Source organism: Phoxinus phoxinus (assembly GCF_949152265.1).
Source record: "Phoxinus phoxinus genome assembly, chromosome: 22".
NCBI lineage: Eukaryota > Metazoa > Chordata > Actinopteri > Cypriniformes > Leuciscidae > Phoxinus > Phoxinus phoxinus.
The window spans coordinates 26,223,658-26,242,990 of record NC_136897.1 but is presented as its reverse complement, the minus strand read 5'-3'; the positions used below and the strand labels follow the sequence as shown (position 1 = coordinate 26,242,990).

Sequence of the window (19,333 nt, the reverse complement as noted above, 5' to 3'; positions counted from 1 at the left end):
CAGTGCTTATTTGAGTAAGTAAAATGTAACTGCATCACCTTAAAATAAAGTGTAACCAAATGTTTTTATGGTTTTAGTTTAACCTTAACTCTGTTGCTAACCAGTGTTGTTATTGAGAACTAAAACTATTTAAAACAGGTTTTTGTTAACTGAAGTACAGCTGAAATAAAATATATGCATGATAATGTGATTCAATGGCTTTTGAAAGAACAAAACCACAGCTACTTACAAAATTATTGAGTATGTCATTTACCATTGGCACAAAAGTTGGGTCCTGGTCCAGTACGCCAGTGTTTGAAATGATTTGCATTACGACTGTTGCTCTGCAAAATATATGTTACTGCAAAATTAAATTTATTTTTTTAATCTTTAGCAGTTTCCAACTTTCTGTTCATACACGTTCGTCTCTTTTCCAAACAGCGGCTGATGATGCATCCCAACACATCGCTCTTGCCATCTGAAAACAATGTATTGCGATTTGGCACTTAGTCCTCCAGACTGCAGAAAAATGTCTTGTGTGCGAGGAGAAGAATTGATTTTCCTTGCATTTTTAATGAAATCATTGCATCAACCTGTGTCCAACAAGACACAGTGAAACTCTGGAGACTTGGGACACTGTTTATGGATCCTACAATGCACAAGCTTTTTATGTTATTACAGGATCGCTGCTATTACACAGCCGCCTGCTTCATTGCTGGATCCCAAGCAAAGAGTGTAATTGTGTAAGTATCCCTCGGGACAAGTGTCCTGTCAAACCTATAGACTTTTTGTTCAATGCATCTGTACAAGAATAGATGCTGTCATGCCAATATAACTAGGTGTGGGTGGTATGAGGTTTCAGAGTCGGGATACAAGCTTTAAAATGAGACAAAAGTCTGAAAGAATGCTGTCTTAAAGAAACCTCACCATCATTTTAATGAAATGTTCACTTTCTCACACACTTGATACTAGAAATGTCACTGTTACACTTTGTGGTTGTGTCTCAAAACCTAGTGAGCAACCTATCTAGGTAGCATCTCGGGCATCATACGCATATAGATATGCATCATGGGGCATCATACCGGGTTAAAGCATTCAAAAACAACTAATACTCAAAAGATCAGTATCTGGGCAACTCGATAGGTTTGGAGATGCGGTCAGATTATCTAAGCTGCTCTTGCTCACTGTCCTTTCCATTCAAACAGTTTTTTGATCACATGACAGATGCAAACTCATAATGAATTGTTCATCCTATCCAATATGCTGGCATTTCTATAAGCCAAACTGTTATTGCCAACCATTATATTGAGATATTGAAAAACATTTTTTGATTGGTTGAGCCGCGTTCGAAGCCGTTGGAAATTACTCAACAAACATACACCCGTGTTTTTATGGAGTAACCGGTTTAAAAAATGTATACGCACCTTAGCTGTTCTAAATACACTGTAAATTGCTTATTGCTTTATTTTTAATTTTCCATTTTTATAAAAAAAATTTTTTTTTGAGTTTTTATTCATTTTCAGGTTTAGTTTGTAAATTTAGTACATTGTTAAACTAAATGAAAATAAAAAATAATGCTGTCTAAGCAACTAGCTTAGTGTGTGTATACACTGTAAAAAAATGTGGCTGCGATTAGTTATAACAACTTAAAATTTGTTGAGATAACTTAAATATCCAACTTAACTAAACTAAAGTTAACTAAACTTAATATTTTAAGTCAAGCTTGAACACATACTTTTTAAAGTTGAAACAATGTTGGATTTTAAGTTGTGATAAATAATTGCAGCAATTTTTTTTTACAGCCTACTTACTATAAAACTATATTTTTACTTTAAATAAACAGTAATAGTATAGTTTAGATATTTTAGATACAAAAACAAGTAACTATAGCTGAAATAAAATAAGTTTATATATACATATATTATTATATAAATTATATTTATTATATATTTATATTATTTTAGTCAATGTTTTTAAGCAACAAAAATGTTTTTATAATTTTAGTTCGTTAACTATAATAACCCTACTACTAACTAACCAGTGTTTTTATTAATAATTAAAACTAGTAAAATAACTTTTGTTTACTGATGCTGATATAAAATATTAGAACAATATTTGAACAAATTGAAAATTAAAAATGTGTCCCTGGCAACTAACTAGAATAAACTACGCTTAAGTTGAAGAACTAAATTTACAAAATTGACAAATTTAAAAAATAAAATAAAAACACAACCTTACTAAAACAAACTAAAATGAAAATGACATCTGTAAATACTTCAATTTATTTTACTTTTATTAATAAATGTGACAACAGTATATAATAATACACTGTTTCTGATGCGTTTTGCAGCTCTGCCTCTACTGATGCTCACGGTCTGATCAGTTGTTTGCTCTCCTGTGTTTACAGAGATTCTCCAGCATGTGTCTGTTCAAGTCTGGGACGTTATGTGCCGTCAGTTGTAGCGTTTGCCCTGTGGTGCGTTTCCAAAAGAGCTGCAACTAGAGCTACAAAAGCTTCTAGGGTTTCAGCATACGGTTTCAAACGCAGATTTCCCGCAGCGCAGGGAGACCTCTGGTGTTGAAATGTAGACTTGGAGAGCTGCAAGCCCATCCGAGAGGTTCGTTTTCTCCTTCAACTTCTCTGACTCTTCTTATTTTTACATGTTCGGTCATGAAAGCGTCTTCACAACTCAACTTCAGAGTTTGATGAATGTGCTCACGACAAATTACCAGTGCCTTCGAGCACATCTGTGCGCATAAATACTTTATTGCACATTTCGATTTTTTTTATGTTAACTCTAAATGCCACTGCTCATATGTCACTATTGTTCTGTGAAGCACAGCACCCCTCGGGCCCCATTCCTTTTTAAGGGAACCGTAAACTGGTTTGGGTTTAAAAATAACACGACTGTCTCATATGAAACCAGGTGGTGCTCTCAAAATGAAACGTTTCTTTATTTTGCAAAGAAAATGCTCCTCATAAACTCGTTCCTAACACATCTGTTTCTGCAACCTTAATTTGCATTTGTCTGTCAGATTTCGCTGTGGTACACGACTACACGTGCATAAGCGATCCGTCAAATGCATTTGCATGGACATTGACAGGTCGGCCATCTCCTTTTGCAGTTTTCAGCTCACATTTCCCCCCGCCGTCTCTTACAGATCCGGGAGTCTGTTGACCGAATGACATAAAAGTTTGAAGGTGTTCACCACCAAGTTCTCCAAGTTAAAGATTAGGAGAATATTCCCACTGACGACTGTGGGAAAAACACAAACCAGAGCCACGCATACCAACCCTGTGAGCGTTTCTCTCCTCAAGCAGGGACTTTCCCTTTCGGGAAGCCAACCGTGTTTTCCTTGAGACCTGTTAAAAACACATTGCTCTTTTTTGGCCGCCAATGACGTGACCTCTGGGAGAAGAAGATCGGTTTTAGACGGTGCAAACGTTGATAGCTTTTGTTTCTGGCTATAATTGTCAGCCAAACCGGTTTGGTGAGCACCCAGGACATCATTCCCAGGACAGGAGCATCGTTGCTCAGTGTAAACACACCCAGTCCTGTGAACGCCACTGTTGTTGGGTGTTTTTTCTGAGTCAACCCGACTAAGTGACATATGCATCTGCCCGAGAACACCATAGTCCCTTTTCTCGCCCATCTGTGCGTTTCTATACGGACTTCGGGACCTGAGCCGACCCAAACTCCCCGTCAAACTCAACAGCACCACAATTGCAGGAACAACCCAGGATAACTCATGCATGTCGGGAATGCATGTAACAAGGCATCCGCCTCTTTTCAAACAGGCTTCCACAGAGAACCGCTCCAGCGTCCAGTCATGACTGCTGTAGATTCCACTCACAATCCACGCTAGAAGACATCCAAAACAGCCAATGGTCCTAGAGAGACGTTTAGATTCACTTGCGTTTTGCTGCAAGTGTCCATTGGCGGTCCGTTCCTGAGGACGGAGCAGATTTACCAGCAACTCCACTGCGATCAGAAGCGGTGTCAGCAACAGCACGACTGCATAGGCCTGGCAGAGGAACAGCAGGAATCGAAGGGCGACGACGTCCGAAGAAACGTTAAAAGGCGCCAACCAGAACTCCATGAGCCAGACGTACAGCAGAAACACTGGAGGAACAGGAAACGGGCGTCAAGCTGACGGATGAAAGGGGAAATGAGGAGAGTGTGTGTGTGTGTGTGGGTCTGCTTACGGGTGACGGCGAGGTCTGTGAAGAACAGCATGCAGCAGCAGCACAGACTGACCGCAGTGATGCTGTGTGTGACCACAGACGGACACAACAGCACACTGCCCATCAGTTTACACACACACACACGGAGCGCAGCATCCAGGACACCCTCCATCTGCACAGAAAGAAAGTCAAATTATGCAGGACTATGTTCCAGGCCTAAGATGCATGAAAGTCGATATGAAATCAAATTGGTTTTCTTAATACATGGAACTGTTTTTTTTTTGTTTTTTTTATGTCTGTCATAAAAAAGTAACTTGATTTTCTTTTTTTTCCGCTGTGTGTGTACTTGTACAACTATCTTTGTATGGACTGGTTTACACATGTTTTATACTTTTATTTTCATTCACACACACATATACGTACATACATGAAAATAACAGTATAAAAAAACATGCATATCTAAATAATTCAATAAAATCAAGAGCATTTGGTCAATTGCAATGCATGCATCAATGCCATACTCGCAGGGCCAAGCCGATTCGTCACTCACCAGACAGCAGAGATGAAGTAAAGCCTGTGAGATCTGAGGTTCTCCAGCGCTGAAGCCACAGACCCCAGTGAAGAGCAAACACGCTGGATGAACATGAGTCAAGGCACTTACGAGACACTGATCCCTGAACACAGCAGCAGTCACTCATTCTTTGTGAGTTTTTCAGAGTGTGTGTGTGTGTGTGTGCATGTCTCTTCACCCTCCCCCCAGTGGGACGTGTCTAAACAGTCGAGCTCTTTCTCCTGTCTCACCTGGACTCAAACACACGTGTGTGTGTGTGCAGTGGGAGTGTCAGTGTTGACTAGATCTCACAGAAACCAGTCCATCTGCTTCCTCCAACACAAGTGTTCAGATGTTCCTGTGACACTGACAGCACACTTCACGCTTCACTGAGATTCACTTGACTGACGGCGTGGCGAACACTGAAGAGCTCCTGCAAGAACATCGAAGGGTGTTAGTGGATCCACAACCCTTGAATCCCTGAAGAGTCAGACTGTGCGGACTGTGCTCCTGCTGCCATCTACTGTTCAGTTAAGAGAATGACAATCCACTAACATACTAAAGAAAGGAAATGCTCAGAAATGAAGATTTACTTTCAAAATTTCAATGTTGCACATGATCATCATAAAAATCTTTAAATCTAAAGTCTTGTGCTTCTTAATTGAGTTTCTCAGATGTTCACAGATTATAAACGGTGTAAACTTGAAAAGGATGAGTTTGAACAGATGAGGATAAGACAGTGTGTCAACATCCTAAATTGGTTCAAGTGGTAATTCACCCAAAAATGAAAATGATCCCATGATGTACTCACCCTCAAGCCATCCGAGGTGTATATGACTTTCTTCTTTCAGCCAAACACAATCTGAGTTATATTAGAATATATCCTGGCTCTTCCAAGCTTTATTATTGTGAATAATATTATTGTGCTTTATTGGGAGTGAATGGTACCATTTTGAAGGCCAAAAAAGCACATCCATCCATCATAAAAGTAATCCATACGGCTCCAGGGGTTAATGAAGGCCTTCTGAAGCGAAGCGATGCATTTTTGTAAGAGACGTATCCATATTTGTAACTTTAGAAACTATAATCACTGTACTTCTGATAGACCGGCCGTATGCGAGTCTAGTTCCGGAGGAAGAGTGACCTCTGACCCTACGCATGACGAGTGACCTCTGACCCGACACATGACGAGTGACCTCTGACCCGACACATGATGTAGGCGTAGCGTAAGCTTAGGTGAGAATAGACGCCTCTCGTGGCTCAAACAAATAAAGCTGGGCAACAAACTCAAGCTTCTCCAACATTTCTCTTGAAAAAATAAATGCGTTCGCCAATGCATCATGTGTCGGGTCAGAGGTCACTCTTCCGCCAGAACTAGACTCTAGTACGGCACTGGAAGCCAGTGATTTATAGTTTATAAAGTAATAAACATGGATATATTTATTACACAAACTCTTCGCTTCAGAGGGTCTTTATTAAACCCTGGAGTCGTATGGATTACTTTTATGATGGATGGATGCACTTTTTTGGGCTTCAATATCGAAGGTACATTCACTCCCTTTATAAAGCTTGGAAGAGCCCGGATATTATTTAATATAACTCAGATTGTGTTTGACTGAAAGAAGAAAGTCATATACACCTGTAGTTTAAGGGTGAGTAAATCATGGGATAATACTCATTTTGGGGAGAACTATCCCTTTAAGAAACTGTCCAGAGAGTGTAGAGCTGGAATCTCGACAAAGAAGCTCAGATGCATTCATTTTTGTTGTTGTGTTGCATATATTTAGGGTCATAATTCTCATAATAATGATATTTCATATAGGTCTGATGACTTTATTTAGATGTTGAAAATTGTAGCCTAAATAATAACAAGTAAATGTGTTCCAACTTTTGGCTGGTATGTATTAGTACATTGTGTTGTTTTTGTTTGCACATCATATCTCTATTCTATTCCCAAATGCAATCTGCGTACATACATAGACATGAATGAATGCATATGTAGGCTATATGCATATTATATGTTGGTCGTGAGACTGGCCATGATCTGTTATTATGAGTCAGGCAATCCATATCTCAGTGTCTTCTTCTGAACTCCTGTAAATCACTTCCCTGACTTCTCGGAGGAACGAACACGAGATGTTCTCGAGTCCTGGTTGTGTGATCTGGCTTGTGCTCTGCTGTATGTTTGATCATACATGGTTCCTCTCCTCTAGCTGTGTCTGCAGCACCAGAAGTGAACGACAGGCGACCCGGAAGGTCTGAACTCCCTCCGAAGGCAAAGCCGAAACAACATCTCAACCTTTCAATAAACCGAATAAATCCGCCGTCGAGGTCTGTAAGGTACGTCTGTTTGTCTCTTTTCATATTCACGAATGCATATAATTTTTTGACGTTTGCACGATGCAGTGAACCGATGCTAGTTACCATAGTCATTCGAGCGAGCAAAAAAGTTCAAATAAAGGAAAAAAAAATCAAAATCAGTCTCGTGTTGCAACAATATTCCATCTGCGCTCTTCTGCATAATCGCGTCATGATAGAAATGTTATATTTTCGCGGGAGGGATGCGCGTCTGTTTCCATTTGTGTGTTTTTCGCATCGCATGATTGTTATAGGAAGTCTCGTTTTTTTTTCTCCTCTCTGTTTTTTTTTCTCCGCCAGCCGGGCTATTCAAACCTGCAGATCTAAGTAAACAATCATTCTCGCTCTTAATGCAAATAATGCGGCGTTTTACGCGTCGCTCCTTTGATCTGAATTCACGCGCTTTATTTTTGTCGCTAAAAAATGTGGGATCTGCAGAATATGGCGCCCTGTCCTTATAAAAATAAGACAGGCTGCCATTTTTGTTTTCCTTTTGTCTGAAATTTTTAATAAAACTGTCTGAGAATGTGGGAGAGGCAGACACCGGGGACATGCACTTTCTGAAGCCACGATTTTGCGAGATTTTCCGAATCTTTTTAATTTGATGTTTGATCAAGGACGACGTGCTTTAATTGGGAATGATTTCAAGGATGCCGATATATTAAAAGAAAAAGTTGAGTAAGTTTTATCTCAGTTTATATCATAGACTCAGAGGCGTGTCATTCCTCGCCAAAATGTTTATTTGATATTTACATGTTGTTTACAGGTGCTTATTTTAGTATTAAATAGTTTTAAATGTTATAGGCAGCCCGCAACTCACAGACTTCTTCACCTCAGCGTCATTTAAATGAGACATAGGAAGATATAGGAAGAAGTCTGTAGTTTGCGAGATTTAATTCTAAAATGGGTTACACTTTATTTGGTAACACTTTATTTTACAGTGTCTTTGTTACATGTACTTACCATAGTAATAACAGTAAATTATGCATAATTACATGCAATTAACTCTCAATCAAAACCTAATCCTACCCTAATGTTAATTATAATTACTCAGTATATATATATAATTACACTGGAACAATGACACTATAATATAAAGTGTAACCCTTTATTTTAAGGTGTCTTTGTTACAGTGTAATTATATATTTAAGTACTGAGTATAGTAATATTAAGTAAGGAGAACTAGAAATACTTACTATGGGATTAGGGCTTTGTTTGGTTTAGGGTTGCATGTAATTAAGCATAATTTATAGTTATTACTATAGCAACTACATGTAACAATGGCACTGCAAAATAAAGCGGTACCCTCAAATGAATCATTAGACTATATTTTTAAAACTATTTGTAATGCACCTCATATTAATGCCAATCTAAGTTCACTTACATGGTACTTCATGTTTGTTTGTTATTTGGATGATATTTTATTTACTATGGTAGTACCATGATATTCTTGGAAATGCTTACCAGATATGAATTTCAGTGCCACATTAGTTAAGATCTTCATAATTCATTATAAATAACTTTTAGTGGAGATAAACTATTTTGTATTTGAACGATTTTTTACATAACGATGAATTTTAATGTCTTTATAGTATTCATACAGCTAACAATCCAGCACTGTACCCTGGTTTCACCACAGTAATTTTTTTTCAAAATATATATAGAAAAATGATTCTTTGAAGTGGTTGTATTGAATAAACAGGAACAATGACGCTCATCCTTCCGCTCCATCTTTACCTGCTCTCTTTTGCCCGTCGGGAACCCTGGACCTTTAGAAACGTTTCCATACGGTGTGATTACTTAAGGCGTATCATTTTCATACATTATGTCTACACCGTGCTATGAATGTTTTGGCAGTGCGTATGGGTCTTGAGTGTGTTTGACTAAGGGGCCTTGCAGAGAAACTCATTTACCGCAGCCAAAAATAATAAAAGCGATATGTCCAAATATATGAGCCCAGACCCTGCTGAATATTTCCTTAATGATGCTGAAAGGGTGTCTGTTTCACTTCCTGCTAAAACTGGGCTAGAGTTTTCACTTTACCATATGAATCAGACACTAGAGTTGACAGTTTTAGGTTTTAGCATTCAGAGACTCAAATATCATCATTTTCTTTTCTCTTTGTCACTTTGCAGTCAATGTAGTCGATTTAATAAAGTGCTTTTTGTTTATTAGATTTCACTGTAAAAAATATATATATTAAGGCAACTTGCTTTTAGGCTACTTTAACTCATCAACATATGTTAAGCTATTTCAGCTTTTTTTTAAAGTTACCTTTCTTTTTTTCTAAGTTACGAGACTCAACTTGATTTTTAAAGTCGGTATAATATGATTTAAGTTTAAATGACTGGTTACACTTAACCATTAACCATGAACTATTAACATGAATTAATATTAACATTAATATTAAGCAACTACATACTTACTCTAGGGTTAGGGTAGGATTAGGATTTGATTTAGGGTTAGTTGCATGTAATTATGCATCATTTACTGTTATTACTATGGTAAGTACAGGTATGTAACAAGGACACTGTAAAATAAAGTGTTACCAAATGACTTGTACAGCGATTTTGATTATACTTAACAATTTAAGGCAGCAACAGAACATAAGTTTTCAAATTGAAATAGGCTGAAATCTTTTACATTGTTGTGATAAGACTTAATCTGAAGAAGTTTGCACCATCACAGCAAAGCATATTTACTATATATATTTTTTTAATGCATTTGCGTTTTGTCATAGCAATCCAACAAGCAATACTCAAGTGTTGCATTAAGAAGTTATGTTTGATTTTCCCAACGGGCGTTGTGTTGAGGCATTATTTATTAATCTGCTGTTGGTGTGTGAACTGTGTGAACAAACTTGTTCTATGTAGTATCATATTAATACCGCTTTGTCATGAATAATATGACGCAATGTACAAATGCATTTAAAGGCACAGTCTACAATTAATGTGTTAGTATTAGTGCAAGTCTTCAACAAAAAGATCTTCTGAACAGTGGGAGTGATTCCATGTCACTGTAATAAAGCTTTCCTATAACTCTGTACATGAAGCCAGATCCTAGTGTTTGATTCAATCAGAATTACATTTTTAACTAACCTCTGATATATGTCCCTGGTCATGTTTTTTTTTTTTTAAGAAAACTGTTGTTATCTGTATTTTCTTGAATGTTGAGTTTTATTCTCAATAGACACTTTATGGAAGTTAAATGGGTTGTGAATGTTGTTTCTCAACTGATATACTGTTTAATTGAAGTTGTTTCCTTAGATTAGATCTGCATTTCTTATCAATATATAATCCGGGGAGGTCAGACATAATCTATGCGATACATATTTTCCTGTTTATTTCAGTCGCCTCAGTATCATTCATTCACACGTGAGCCGAGAGCCTTTAGTGAGAATTTGTACATTTTGTAAACTGCCCAGCGGCCATAAACCCCCAAATCCTTTCTTGCTTCTCTTAGTATTGTCTTTCTCCTGGTTTCACAGACAAGGTTTAAGTCTAGTCCCAGACTAAAATGCATGTTTGACATCAAATATACGCAACTTGCACTGACATATCTTGAAATATGTCACTGCCATTATTTTGTCTCAAGATGCACACCAGTAATGTGTTTATCTAAGGGACATTTATAACATCTACTTAAATGTCCTAATTGAACTAAGACCCAATCCTGGCTCAATCTTAGCCTTGTCTGTGAAACCAGGCCATAATCTGGGAATCTCAGTAGCAAGGAATCTAAATTATATATGCAATCCCAAAAAAAGGTCCATTTGGTTGGTTGTCATCCTAGGATTGGGAACGACCTAAAATAAAGCATCATTAATCAAGCATGACTGTGTGTGTTTCAGAATGGCAGAACCTAGATTTAATAATCCATACTTCTGGCCTCCTCCACCGTCAATTCCTGGTCAGGTAAGGAAAATGAACGTGCATCGATGGACAGACATAATTAATCCCTGTCTTTATATTTTTTAACTGACTTTAGTTCTAGACAACGAGTCTTCAGAATCATTGTTGTTTACTAGTTGTCTTAAAGGGATAGTTCCCTTTAAAATGAAAATTCTGTCATCATATACTCACCCTCAAGTTGTTTCAAACCTGTTGTGTTCTGCTGAACACAAAGGAAGATATATTGAAGAATGTCAGTAATCAAAAAGGTCCCATTGACTTCCATAGTAGGAAAAAAAAAATACTATGGAAGTCAATGGGACCAGTTAACTGTTTGGTTACTAACATTCTTCAAAATATCTTCCTTTGTTTTCAGCAGAAGAAAGAAATTCATACAGGTTTGAAACAACTTGAGTAAATTATGACAGAATTTTCATTTTAAAGTGAACTATCCTTTTAAGTAACAGATACGAGTGCAATTACTAGATACGATTAGAGATTAAAACGCATCTTTCAAACAGTCAGATCTTTCTCTAGTCAGCAAATGCTCTTAACCTCGTAAAGACTGACATGTGAAATAATAGTAAAAAAAACATCGAATTGTTTGTAATGGAATGGTTTATTGAACCTTTAGACAAAAATAAATTGTATATCATATTTGATACATCAGTGTTTTATGGCTCATATATGAAGCTTACAGGAGGAAAAAGATCTTAATTTTATTTTAAGGCCCAAACTGAGCAAAACTATGCAATTGCTGATGTTTATATGGCCAAAAAGAAAGATGAATTCTGATATAACAGTATAAAAGACTACTTATATAAAATGCATATAAATATCATTTGTCACACACAATATGTCTTGGTAAGATGATACTTGAATGCTTAGTTTTTATTGTGGAGGGAAACATGGAATACAAGGCAATACAATGATGATTAAGAGATGTACAAATAAAAAAGCCTGATGAGTCATATTTGATATTCACATTTTCAAATTTTCTAAGCAATGATGTATGGATAATCAAGTAAACCTAAGTTTATTCAGTCCAGTAGGTATTTATCTTGAAATATTAATAACAATATAAAAGTTATTATTTCATTTACTTTATAAGAATCAGTAAAGATTTGACAGAAAAGTTTTTAGAATGATACTAAAAGGTGTTTTACTTGCTAAAAAAGTATAAATGATCAATCAGACGACAGAAGGCATGTAGTAGGTTTTTAAATGTTGATAATTTAAAGGCCTAAAAAAATGCATATCAAACATGATACAGGCTTTAGAGAGTTAAACTTGAGTTCTTCTCATCATGTCGGAACCATCAGGTTGATCTCACTTTTTCCCAGCTGGATAATCTCGTGCTGATCAACAAGATCAAAGAACAGCTAATGGCGGAGAAAATCAGACCTCCACACCTGCCGCCCACGTCTGTCCCTTCCCAGCAGCCCTTGCTGGTTCAACCCACATCCACAGAAGGCGGGCAGCACAATATATCGACGCCCAAGCTGCAGCAGATGCCAGGACTCCACGTGCACAACAGCTCCCAGCCCGACATCGCCCTGCACGCCCGGCCCGCCTCCAGCTCCGTCGCAGGTAAAGCCCCAGGCATGGAGCAGAGCTGCTCACTGACACACGCAGACTGATAACTGTGCTCTTAACTTGGCCAGGTCGGATTCTGGGTGACGTCAACTTGAATCTGGACGATAAGACTGCCATTAAAGCAAGGGGATTGTGGGAAGACTGGCATTTGCGGCAAATCATAGACCAGCCATCCAGAGCGAATCATCTTTCAGGTATGTGCATGTACAATATTGTTATTGCTTAATGCAATTATGTTTTTGCCACGATATACTTATAGAGGACCTATTATGCTTTTTTCATCATATCAGTGTCAGTGTTTCTGAACTCCTGAAACGCCTCCATTGTAGTCTTGAGTTTCTTCCGGGAACAAACACGTCACAATATTCCTCATTTAAATAATTCCTGCTGAGGCATATGCTAAATAAAGGGGCGGGGCTTGATTGAGTTAATAAGTAGTGTGTTAAAACTCACGATTATGATAAGGGGCGGGACATTTTCTAAACAGACTCTAAGCACTTGACCAATCACAACACACTGCTCCAGCCGACCAATCAGAGCACATTGTGCTTTTTCGGAAGGAGGGGCTTCATAGAGACAGGAACTAAACGGAGCGTTACTGACAGACTGGGAAGAGAGGAGCTGCAATAATGTCAAATATGTGAAAAACAATGAACATTCAAGCATGATAACCTGTCGTAGTAGAGCCCAAAAACAAGACTTTGCAAAAGTGCTTAATATGGCTTCTTTAATTGAGGTATATTTTCAGGACTGTCACTGACGTCTTCTCGAACTGCCAACCTCAACACGTCAGAGAGCGTGACGCCGACCACCCCGACCACTCCAACCACCAGCAGTCAGACTCTCTCCCCAAACCTCCTCTCAGGACTGGCCGGCGGGCCCGGGATGGAGGCTTTCAAAAACAGCGGAGGACTGGCAGGACTGCTGGGTCCTCCTCCCAAGAGCATAGGACGAGGTCGCAAAAAGATCAAAGCTGAAAACCCCTCTGGGCCGCTCTTAGTCGTTCCCTACCCGATCCTGGCCTCTGGAGTCGACCAATCAGGCGGCATCCCTGCCAAAGAGGGCAAAACATACAGGTAGAAGTTGAAAAAAATAAACGGGTGCATTTCATGATGATTTATGTTTACAGGAACACTTCAAAATGAAGATATTCTCCTCTAGTATTGCTCTCATATTCCGGACATTTATTGCATGCATTTCATTTGCATAGAGATATGGTGCATCAAGACAGCAAAGGTGCAAAGTCATCGGTCCGATTCCCAGGGAGTGCATGAACTGATAAATTGCTTACTTTGAATAAGAACAAATAAAATAAAAGATAAAAGCATCTGCCAAATTCATAAATGTTATTTAAATAGCAACGTTATTGCCATTTTTCTGCTAAAATAGCCATTTAAAATAGTTTTAAATCCATATCCTTTTTGCCCAATTCTGCACAATTTGTCCAAATAATTTGTGGTTATAATTTAATTTTAATTTAATGAATTTAAGAAAAATAATAATAATTATATTGTACAACTGTAAAATTACAATTAAAATTTCTTTGGCTGTTTTAATTTATTTATTTTCAAAAGTTAAACTGTCAAGCTTTTATTTTGTCAGAACGAAGCTTCTCTTTTGTTGACGACCGCCGGTTTACACGTTTGGAAAGATGGTTGGCGCATGTTGTGTTGTTAAATGCTTGAGCTCATGTGGATCAGCATTTACTGTGAACACAGTGCATATATTTATTTAATATTAATCTGATTTGATAATCAGCCATGTCGTGATTTCGTTTGAATCCTGCAGCTCTAGATGTAAATAATGCAACATCAAAAAGCATTGATTTTGTGTGTGTCTCATCTTGGTTTGATCTCTTGGTCCAAATCCAAATTGAATTGAATTCCCTTCCCCTGCGAGTGTCTCTACACCGTTATATATGGCTCCACACTGCAGTATATGTCATCTATAGAGATTTGCTTCCATAAATTGCTTTTATACCATTTACAAACAGTACTTACCACATTAACCATTCTCCTGAGTCCCCCACATTCCCCCATTTTCAAAAAAAATAATAGATTTTTTTTCTTCACATTTTGCAGATGTAAAGTGTGTCCGCTGACGTTCTTCTCCAAGTCGGACATGCAGATACACTCCAAGTCCCACACGGAAGCAAAGCCCCACAAGTGCCCTCACTGCACCAAGTCCTTCGCCAACGCGTCCTACCTGTCTCAGCACCTGCGCATTCACCTGGGAGTGAAGCCTTATCACTGCTCCTACTGCGAGAAATCCTTCCGCCAGCTCTCCCACTTACAGCAGCACACCAGGTACTGTCGACAAGCGTACAGATACAACTAGCGATGGCATGGTATTTCGAGATTGTAAGACATTTAATCTTGTGTTTTGACATTCTCCATCACCTTTTGCAGAATCCACACAGGTGATCGGCCATATAAATGTCTCCATCCAGGCTGTGAAAAGGCCTTCACGCAGCTCTCCAATCTGCAAGTAAGTCCCAAATATCTCTTCTTTTGTAATCGTTCACACACTTCATTAAAGGGATAGTTCACACAAAAATTTTAATTCGGTCATTAATTACTCACCCTCATGTCATTCCAAACCCATAAGACTTTCATTCATCTTCAGATCACAAATGAAGATCTTTCATTTTGACGCTTCAAAAAGTTAATAGAGATTGTAAAACTGATCCTTATGAATTGAGCGGTTTAGTCCAAATTTCCTGAAGAGACTCGATCGCTTTATATGATGAACAGATTAAATATAGGCTTTTATTCACATGTAAACACTCATCAAGTCACACATCAGTTGTGGTAAATGAAAGCTCAATCATGTTCGCTAGATGTGAGAGAACCAATGAGGTTTGTTCTTGCACGTCAAGCAAGTTCGATTGAGCTTCTGTTTATGTTCACTGATCAATGGTTATATGTGAATAAAAGCCTAAATTAAATCTGTTCATCATATAAAGCGATCGAGTCTCTTCAGAAAATTTGGACTAAACCGCTCAATTCATATGGATTAGCTTTACAATCTCTTTATGAACTTTTTGAAGTGTCAAAGTGGTAGTTGTGTAGCTGTCAATGGAGGGACAGAAAGCTCTCAGATTTAATAAAAAAGATCTTCATTTGTGTTCTGAAGATGAGTGAAAGTCTTACGGGTTTAAAACAACATGAGGGTGGGTAAATAATGACAGAATTGTCATATTTGGGTGAACTATCCCTAATAACCCTGACCTCAATCCACCCGGATTCTGTCATCATGTCTGTGTGAGTGTGTGTTGGTGTATAACAAGAGCGTTGTGTTTCTGCAGTCCCACCAGAGATCACATAATAAAGACAAGCCTTACAAGTGCTCCAACTGTTACCGCGCTTACTCTGACTCCGCCTCCCTCCAAATCCACCTGTCGGCTCACGCCATCAAGAACGCCAAGGCGTACTGTTGCAGCATGTGTGGTCGAGCCTACACCTCTGTGAGTACCTCAGCGTTCCTCCTCATCTTCAGTGGAAACTCTCAGGCCGAGAGCGTGTGACATGCTGTATGCTCAAAAAAGGAGTGTTTTGCTAATTCTTTTATAATTAAAGGTGCTCTAAGCGATGTTGGGTGACGTCACATCTTGTTGACGTTCAAAGTATTGTCAAACAAAACGGAGGCTATCTCGACCCCTCCCTCCTCCTCGCCCTCCTCCTCCTCCTCATTTCCCCCCCCCCCCATGTGACATCGCTTAGAGCACCTTTAATATTCATGCAGCATTTATGACCTTACATTATTTGAGAGATTAAAAAATGCAGGATCATAAAACCACAAACAAACAAAAGTCTATGCATGAAGGTTATTAAAATGATGGGGGGGGGGGGGATTCTGATGCAATTCTGATTCAGATTTTTATTATCATCATTATTCATTAAAAATGTAAAGCTATTTGAACAGTTTCAGAACAAATAGAAATATGATTATGTAAAATAAAATGTGACAATTTAAATGAAATTTAAATGAGATGCGCTGAGATGTTAACCATTTAAAAAATATATATAGTTCCAGAATTAGAAATGTAAAATAAAAAGGTAGACACTTTGGTATTTTAAATATATTTATTTAAATGTCCACAGTACCACAGTTTGAGAACCAATGAGATGTGTCATTTCCAATCAAATCAACTCTTTTAGGATTTAGTGAACATGTTCAGGCAGTTTATAGGCTTTTAGCAATCAATGTTTTTCATGAATATCTTTAATCTTGTGATATAATGTCCCTTCCCAGGAGACCTACCTTATGAAGCACATGTCCAAGCACACGGTGGTAGAACATCTGGTGAGTCAACACTCGCCGCAAAGGACCGATTCCCCCAACATTCCCGTTCGCATTTCCCTCATCTGAGCTCCCGGTCCTGCGGTCAGTCTTTCCCAATCTTGGCATAAGCAAGCAAAATCGCCTGTTCTCGGTGGTTTGACTTTTTTATTTTTTGGTGTGTGTGTGTGTTTGTTAGTTTGTTTCATTTTTGAGAACATTCCAAAAGGTATTAGACTGTGTGGATAGAGGCTCAAAACACAGCAGCGATTTCGGAAGGTTCTTCTATTACACGCGTTACTCTTCTTGAACTCATTGTCGAGTTGAGAAGGAATAATCGGGAAATCCAAAGATGGTTTCACAGCACTTTCAGGCCACACAGGTTTGGCTTTAAACGTTTCTGGTCTGTTATGACAATAAAGGCATTGCTCTTGGCAGCTAAACGTTTGGGACTGTAGGTATTATGCATTATAAAATCAGAAGACATACGTTGTATGTTTTAAGCTTGGACCAAGTCCAGTACCTCCTCTCGTATTTTTCTATGCTGTCTGGGAAAAATCCCCTTCTCTTGGGCAACTCAGAGTTGGTTTAGAGACCAATGGTCTTGTGTTTTTGATAATGTCAATCGTAAAATGTTTTTCTTTCCTTGCTTGTAGGGAAATTGTACAAAAAAAAACGAGTTTAGCATTGAAGTAAACTTCTCAAGAGGACTGTTATAAATCTGCAGAGGACTTTACTGACAAATCAGCACATTTAGATGTTTTCCGAGATTAATCTTAGTGCTTTACAGAAATGTTTTGTGGTCTGGTGCCAAAAATTAAATATGAAAATGGCGTTTTGAACAGCGTTTAGAAGTCACACTTTAAAAAAGTGTAAACTTGCACCAACTCAACCCCCCTGCGTTATGTTACGGATGTCAGCATGCATTTGACATTCTCGATGGGTGAAAACTGTCAGGAAATGTCCACAATCTTATATTTTGCATAAAGAAAATGAAGGTTTAGATTTGTTGCATTAAAGGCAGTATTTTCATCCCCTTATTATTTAATTGTAAGTACATTTGTACGTATGGTAGTATTTGTTGTATTGGTAACACTTTACAATAAGGTCTTAACATTAGTTAACTAACAGTGAGCAATGTATTTTTCATTCATCTTTGTTATACTATGGGACTGTTGAATGCTTGAATCTGATTGGGTGACGAACGCTCTAAGGTGAGCAATTATGTATAAAGTAGTTCCCGGCAGGTTTTGACCACAGTACAGTTCCATATCACTTTGTCAAATGATTTCTGTTATTTCAAAGGTCCTTACAACAACAAAAGAACCAAACCCACAACGACACTGACCAAGCAAACAAATATAGTAAACAATAGGATAAAAACAACTGATTATTTCTATGTACAGAAAGCACATACTCTCTTTCTCACGCTCTCTCTCTCACTCACACACACACACACACACACACACACACACACACACACACACACACACACACACACACTTAATGTTCGTAAAAAAAAAATACTGTTCTTGTTGGTTAACTAATGTTAACAAATACAACTAAATGCTGTAGAACTATTGTTAGTTTGTGTAGTACAACTAATGTTAACAAATGAAACCTTATTGTAAAGTGTTACCATTGTACTAAACTTATTTCATGCTTTTATTTTAATATTTAATATTAATATTAATTTGGAATAAAAAATTATGTCCAGACAGTTTTTTTTTATTACTGTATTACAGTATTGAGATTTCATTTAATTTTCACTTATCTTTTTCTACTGGTTTGTGGGGATTTTAGGAGAAAAAAATCCCATAAAAAATGCAAAAAAATCCCAATGCTCCTACAAAACAGGCTTCATTTTATTTTATTCCAAATACAAACTCCTATTTTTTCTTTTGATTTTGTGTTGAAATATAATGTGGACATGTTCTTATAAAAATTCAGCCATATGCCGTTTTAAATTTCACACAGGACAGAACAATATTAGGGGGGAAAATAGCTGGATTACAATGCAGAGTTGCCCATGAGATTTGTGTAGCTGAATCGATGTCTAGAATACCTCCTTGGCTTATTATACATGTTTATACTTATTACCATGTTTAAATATTAACAACTAACATGTTAATTTTACACATTTTAAGCCTTAACCATTTTATCACTAGTTGTTTACCATCACATTTTATATATTTTATACCATATTGGTGTTTACTTGTGTATTCAGTACTTTTTATGTAATTTTATTTCCTAGCATGAACATGCTGTAAATAAACTATACAGTACTTAAGTGTTAACCAGTTTATATAAAATGACTACATGTCTAGTTATTATAAAATATACCTTTTTAATTGTCTTGAAATGTGGTACTCGATAAGATTTGCCTTGGCTGCTAAATGCAAAGTCAAGACACGCCGATGGAACGGACTTTGTAAAAGTAAGCAAATAAATATATGAGAAAATTCTGCATCGGTGTATGTTTATGCATGCTAG

At 37.6% G+C, this 19,333-nt stretch overlaps 2 protein-coding genes across 5 annotated transcripts; one reads left to right on the top strand and one right to left on the bottom strand.

Moving 5' to 3' along the window:
* Positions 1 to 2,239: 2,239 nt before the first annotated feature.
* LOC306990716 (uncharacterized protein) lies at positions 2,240 to 4,995 on the bottom strand. Its single transcript, XM_079597920.1, has 3 exons — positions 4,716 to 4,995; positions 4,187 to 4,337; positions 2,240 to 4,103 (listed from the first exon to the last, which is right to left on the bottom strand). Exons 2-3 carry the CDS (start codon positions 4,335 to 4,337, stop codon positions 3,136 to 3,138), a joined length of 1,119 nt encoding a protein of 372 aa, XP_079454046.1. The 5' UTR covers positions 4,716 to 4,995; the 3' UTR covers positions 2,240 to 3,135.
* A 1,881-nt stretch (positions 4,996 to 6,876) lies between these two features.
* On the top strand, positions 6,877 to 19,307 carry znf362a (zinc finger protein 362a). 4 transcript variants are annotated; one of them, XM_079598396.1, is made up of 9 exons: positions 6,877 to 7,055; positions 10,924 to 10,987; positions 12,286 to 12,553; positions 12,628 to 12,753; positions 13,308 to 13,635; positions 14,641 to 14,865; positions 14,968 to 15,046; positions 15,867 to 16,025; positions 16,814 to 19,307. In XM_079598396.1, the coding sequence occupies exons 2-9, from the start codon at positions 10,925 to 10,927 to the stop codon at positions 16,928 to 16,930; spliced, it is 1,365 nt and encodes a 454-aa protein (XP_079454522.1). In that variant the 5' UTR covers positions 6,877 to 7,055; position 10,924; the 3' UTR covers positions 16,931 to 19,307. The 4 variants fall into 4 exon arrangements, with proteins under 4 accessions (XP_079454522.1, XP_079454523.1, XP_079454521.1 ...); XM_079598397.1 differs by having other exon boundaries at positions 6,900 to 7,055; positions 12,307 to 12,553; XM_079598395.1 differs by lacking the exon at positions 6,877 to 7,055 and adding an exon at positions 7,555 to 7,751 and having other exon boundaries at positions 12,307 to 12,553.
* Positions 19,308 to 19,333: the final 26 nt, after the last annotated feature.

Bases quoted from the DNA above. Each gene is read 5' to 3' on its own strand.
- LOC306990716 (XM_079597920.1), bottom strand. From the start codon at position 4,337: ATGGAGGGTGTCCTGGATGCTGCGCTCCGTGTGTGTGTGTGTAAACTG. The intron at 4,104-4,186 runs GTAAGCAGACCC...CTGTTCCTCCAG, and splicing joins CACAGACCTCGCCGTCACCC to TGTTTCTGCTGTACGTCTGG.
- znf362a (XM_079598394.1), top strand. From the start codon at position 7,678: ATGTTTGATCAAGGACGACGTGCTTTAATTGGGAATGATTTCAAGGAT. The intron at 10,988-12,285 runs GTAAGGAAAATG...CGGAACCATCAG, and splicing joins CACCGTCAATTCCTGGTCAG to GTTGATCTCACTTTTTCCCA. The intron at 16,026-16,813 runs GTGAGTACCTCA...GTCCCTTCCCAG, and splicing joins GTGGTCGAGCCTACACCTCT to GAGACCTACCTTATGAAGCA.